This window comes from Emys orbicularis, chromosome 13 (genome assembly GCF_028017835.1).
Source record: "Emys orbicularis isolate rEmyOrb1 chromosome 13, rEmyOrb1.hap1, whole genome shotgun sequence".
In the NCBI taxonomy this organism is placed as follows: Eukaryota; Metazoa; Chordata; order Testudines; family Emydidae; genus Emys; species Emys orbicularis.
Window position 1 is genome coordinate 16,554,546 of NC_088695.1, and position 6,000 is coordinate 16,560,545.

Here is a 6,000-nt window from a genome sequence, read left to right on the forward strand (position 1 = left end):
CACTGACCTCACCTAAAAAGCCAGATGGCCAGTGAGAGAGGTGACTCAGACGCATTACAGCAAACCAGCTTATTCCCATTTCACGGGCACTGAACAAACTACGGCAGGACGGTCTGAATCCTTTTGACAGCAGAGAGTTTAGTGACAACTTTTCCCAGGGCCTCTTTGACCTCTCTGTTCCTCAGGCTGTATATGAGGGGGTTGACCATGGGAGTCACGATTGTGTAGAAGAGGGAGAACACTTTGTTTAGGTCTCTCAGTGCATCAGTTTTTGGGAGCATGTAGACAATCATTATGGTCCCATAGAAAATTGACACCATGATGAGGTGAGAGGAGCAGGTGGAAAAGGCCTTTTGCCACCCGGTGGTGGAAGGCATTCGCAGGATGGTGGTGATGATACAGACATATGTTGCCAGCGTTAATAGAAATGGCAGGAGAGTGCATATAGCAGCCAGCATGGTAGTTGGCAAGCTCCATCATACGTGTGTCACTGCAGGAGAGTTTTATTACTGGGATGAAGTCACAGAAGAAATGGTCAATTTCATTGGGGCCGCAGAAAGTCAATTGTTGCATTAAGAATATTGTTATGTCAGCAGCCACAGAACTACTTATCCAAGTGCCAACTGCTAGCTGGAGGCAGGACCTGCCATTCATAAGGACAGCATAGTGCAGTGGTTTGCATATCGCTAAATACCGATCATAGGACATCACTGCCAGGAGATAGCACTCTGCAACTGCCAGGAAACCAAAGAGATAATATTGTGTGAGGCAGCCGCTAACAGAAATGGTTCTGTCCCCAGTCAGGAGACTGGCCAGCATCCTGGGCAGGATGGTGGAGGTGTAGCAGGTCTCCAAGCAGGACAAGTTCCCCAGGAAGAAGTACATGGGGGTGTGAAGTTGCTGATCAGCCACAACTAGCACAATGATGAGGACATTCCCAGCCACTGTCACAATGTAGATGATGAGAAACAGGAGGAAGAGAAGAATTTGTAGCTCAGGGAGATTCCCAAATCCTAGCAGGATGAATTCTGTGAGAACTGTTTGATTTCCCTGCTCTGGGTTTGCCATGAGGTGCAACTAGGGGAAGAAAACAAAATTCACAATAGATTAAAATATATCATCTTCAGATTCAAGTAGTAGTATCTATTTAGTTCCATAAATATTCCATAAGGTCCCTCATCCTGTTGGGTCAGTGAAGAACCAAGACTCTGGAGGCAAATTTCCTACTTAGATCTTTGACATTCCATGATCACCCCTCCTCCTGTCAGTTAAAAGGCCAATATAGGCAGAAAAATCACACTGCTGTATAGATTTATGCCAAAAATGGCAACGCCATTTTGTATTAGTCTTTTCTAACTTTGACAAGTTGTCACCGTAGATCACCAAGGTGGACTGTGACTGTTTCATTGAAAACATATTATTGGCTCAGTTGAAGGCTCTAGTGGACTCAGCCACTAGAGGGGGACAATGATCAACACTGTGTCAAAGCAGGTTACATTCATCTCCGTGACACAAGGTCCAACACTTTCCTATTGTTTTTATTCTTTTTCCATTTTTTTACATTCATCTTAGACCTCTCCAGAGACACACACACACATCACTGAGCTGTTGCATCACAAACTTATGCTGAATTTACACTTCACTCTCCTGACCATTTCCTTTTCCAGCATCACAGCCATCTGGGTGTCTCGGTTTACTTTCCCTCAGAAACACTTGCAAATTGAATTTCATTTTGTTTCTGTCTGCAATTGAATCATTCCACTGCCCTGCTGTGAGTTTGCTTCTGCTCCCTATTAGTGTTGTCTGCCAACGTGATTAACTTTACTTCCTGGGTGAAGGTGAACAGGGGATTATTAACTATCACAGGACCTATAACCCCATGTTCTAGCTCCCCTATCTGAATGGATCCCGCTCTCTGATTATTTTGTTTTATCCAACACCACAGCTCCCCCAACTCAAGGCATCGCTCTCTATTATAGAATCCCTTTGGTGATGGAAATTGAGTCACTTAGCAAACCACATGATATTGCCACTAGCAAGGCAATCAGATATTTTCAAACAGTATGCTAGTGACACAAAGTGTCCAATACATCATAACACCCAAACATATCACATCAGTGCAACCCCTTCAGCCACTGTTTAATTCTATCAACAATAATGGAACATGTGTGATAAGATTTATTTTTACAACTGCTCAGTCCTCTGTGTTGTTCATTTTCCCCTTGCCTTCTAGACTTAGCAATTTTTCTCTTAATAGTCAAATAAAATAGGCATTATGAAAACAATGAATAACATACAGAATTATTGTAATTATTGTCACCATTTCAGGGTAACGGCACCTGTTTCCCCCCTCCATGATCCACTTTGGGTGTTCCCAGTCAGGTGTCCTGTCTCCAGCCATCACCTGTCTCTGGGCAGGGCCCCTTGTCCCAGTCAGCGGGCAGGGGGTTTTAAGACTGCACAGCTCCCTGCCTTGCATTGGGAGATCGCCAGCAAGCCCAGTGTCTTACGCCCAGTGCCTGTGCGTTGCTTTCTCTCCAAGGGCTGTGAACAGGCATTGCCAACTGTTATGATGGAAAACCCCTTTCATCGCTGTAGTAAGTATCTACACGACTGTGGCATAGCTGCAGCTGTGCCCCTGCTCTGCGTGTAATGCAGACATGCCACTAGTCTCTGGAAAAGCCAGCCTGAACCAGTACACTCAGGGGGTAGAACTTCTCCGGAGCTGTTTAATCTCAGTGACTCACCTTCATCATTCCCCCCAGGTTTTGGTTCCTGAAGGATTCGGTTTCAATCACTTGATGTCGGTAAATGTCGCTCTCAGCTGAGACACTGAAACCAACAGAAAAAAAATCGGTCACAGTCGGCGTTAGCACAGCCTTCCCCTGCGCTGTGCACCCACAGGGATGGGAGTCACCGGTCCCGCAGCCAGGCAGGGAGCCCTCTGCACCCAGCTGTCTCGGGAGTGAGCAGAGCTGCACAGGGCTCCCTGCACAGCCATGGGGCTTGTGACACCCATCCCTGAAGGCGCAAGGTGCAGGGCAGGCTGCGGTCTTGACGGGCCAGAGCTGAGACCCCCAGCCTGGTCTGTGAGGTGGAGGATGAGTCCCTGGCTGTGGGGGAGAGCACCCCACTGCTGGATGGCTTCTGCCCATGGATGGAGCCATTCAACAACAGGGTGGCCTCTGCCACTGCCAAGCGCTCATGGTTCTACACTTCCTCATGGTTCTGGCCACGGAACTCTGCTCCACTGGGCCAGAGCAGTCGCCTTCCCTGCCCCTTGGACCTCTCGGCGGTGCAGGGAGCCACCAGTTTCTCCGCTGTCCCTGCTGGGAGACCCCCGCATGCCTGCTGTCAGCACTGCCCTAACCCTGATCCCAACCCTGCCCCCGCTGAATTTCCTGCAGCTGTAAAAATTAAAATAGTTAAAAATTGAAGAAAAAAATAAAAATCAATGTTAGTAGTCAAAATTGCAAAAAAAAATTCTGCCAAGCCTACTTATAGCCAATGTCTACACCCGGAGCACTGAGCTCAGCAGCAAATATCAGCTCTGTTCTACCCACATCATCTCGATAACCCTCTCCATGCCCCAGCGAGGTCTGTGTCAGAAATAAAAGTAAAATCTGATGTGTAGCAGAGGGAAGGATGTTCCAGTGTTTCATGAGGTCGCCTTGGACTTTAGAGATGTTGGTTCAATTCCCTCCTTTTTCACGAAATCCTTGTGTGACTTTCAGACCAGAATTCCAAAGGCCGGCAGGTACCTAAAAATGCACACTGGGGCCTGAGTAGGTGCAGTACGTAACACCCATCGATTATAAATCCCACTGGGGTGTCTGCTGTCTTTAGGTGCCGAAATACCTCTATAAATCTGTCCCTCTGGGTGTCAGGTCCCTGTCTGTAAAGCAGGGGCAATAGCACCTCACAGGGCGGTGGGAGGATAGATACATTCAGTTCAGTGAGGTGCACAGATACACTGGTGATGGGGGCCATACAAGCAGCTAGGATCTTTCCTTCTTCCAAATTCTGTTGGGTTGGGAGTTTAAGAGAGATCATTGCCAAATTCCCCTTAGGTTCCAATGGAATTAGTTACCTAGCAAACTCACATGGCTTCAAAAACCTCAAGCTTCAAGAAGCAGGGAGGAAAATGTTGATTTACCTCTATCAGCAGCTGGAGTCTATCACCTCCTCACTCAGGATTTCAGACACTGTGATCCAGGTAATTCAGTCCATCGTCTCTCCCCACTGCATTCATGTACTTCCATGTTCTCAGTAAATAGAACGTCATAGCCCAGATGGGCTACCATGGTAATGTGCCCTGTGCTTCATACCCTCCGCCAAATGGGGAACATCTTTTCTGATTCATTATATATCCTTCTGTGGGAAGGTGCAGTCTCCCGAGGCATGTCTGCTGTGGGGAACGTAACAGGGAAAGGAAAGTTAGTATTAGGTTTATTTGCAGACAACGTCAGTAGAGTCAAACTTCTAATCTCAAAGGGAAAGTCCTGAAGAGAGAAGAAACTTCTAATCCTAAAATCAATCTCTCTCTTTAGTGGGTGTATGTTATGTTGATGGTCAAGAAATAACACCAATTCTAGAAATAAGGTTTACAGCTGAGATTTTCAGAGCTGCCTAAATGATTTAGACACTGAGTTTCCATCCAGTTCCCTTAGGCAGCTTTGAAAAATCTCAGCATAGTTAGCTGATCTTGCACTTTCTCTAAACAAACCCCCTGTTGCCCTCAATAGCAAAACACAGAAGTACCCAGACCCCATCCAATATCAGATAATTAGTTCAGGGAACATTTTTAAAAGTGTCTATGTGATTTAGGAGCCTAAATCCCATTTTCAAAAGTGTCTTAGTTACTAAGGCTTAGCACACTAAGAGTCACTGAAAGTCAACAGGACTTAAGCAAACTTCAGCAGTGACATAGAAGACTAAGTGTTTTTGAAAATGTTACCCAATTTTTGCTCAGATAAAATGCAGGCACAACAAGGTTCTTTACACATTTAGATTGGGATTTTCAAAGGGGAGGGGGGGAATGTACACAAAATTGCTATGAGAGTTTGGCACTTAACTTCCTTAGGCTTCTTGGAAAAGCCCAGACCATGAAAGCATGAAGGTCAGAGACCTACTTTTTCCCCCAAAACCCTGAAAAGTTTGAGTCACATGGATCTTCAGTGCCACAGCAATTACACAAATTAGATAATCTTGTACAAGAAATATAAATCTCTAGTTGGTCTGTTGGAGTGTTTGAAAACCAAAAGAACAGTACTGACTGCATCCTGTAGAGGACCGTGTTATACATTCATACTAGCCAATTCATGGTCCTCAATGGGTACAGTGACTATCATCATTTCATTTGTGTGTATTACAATATATTCTACAACTTGAGTCTAAAAAGTTTTTCAGCATGAAGTTTGATATACTGTCACTTCTTGCCCTGGAGGAAATGCTTCTTGTAGCCTTTATGGAAGAGCACAATAATTTGCTCCCTGATCACCGTCGAATTTATCACTAGTATGAATAATTGTGTCTCCCAAGCTTTGTTCTTCATAATTCCCATTGCTGAATATTTGTGACTCACATAATTGCGTTTTTAAATAAGAGGTTTCTTTTTCTTTTCTTTTTTAATTAATCTGACAAAAATATAGCAGATATGGATGAAATCTTATTGCTTAACTCTTTGAAGGATATTGGCTGAATACAGGACTAGAATGTATAATATAGGGATAGACCTGAAGCTTCACAAAGCTTGGCTTACATTTTTAATTCAAGTTTTAATTCCAAGTTTATCAATTCTTAATCACTTAAAAATATTGTTTAACTAAAATCATGGTTTTAGTATTTAGTACTGTCCATTTGTCATTCCCCAGAATCAGCTGCCATCTAGAGATCATAAGAATGGACACACAAAACTTTGGCGAGAAAATTTTGGCTGTCCCCTAGTGCCCATCATACAGTATAGCTGCCCCATCCCTGCCCCTCACCCTCTGCTGGAGG

General features: G+C 44.7%; 1 protein-coding gene across 1 annotated transcript; it reads right to left on the bottom strand.

Annotated features, from left to right (window-relative positions):
• Window positions 1-98: 98 nt before the first annotated feature.
• LOC135888182 (olfactory receptor 11A1-like) lies at window positions 99-1,068 on the bottom strand. The gene is given in 2 exon segments (XM_065415998.1): window positions 99-464; window positions 466-1,068. Coding segments are annotated over 2 exon segments (969 nt in total).
• Window positions 1,069-6,000: the final 4,932 nt, after the last annotated feature.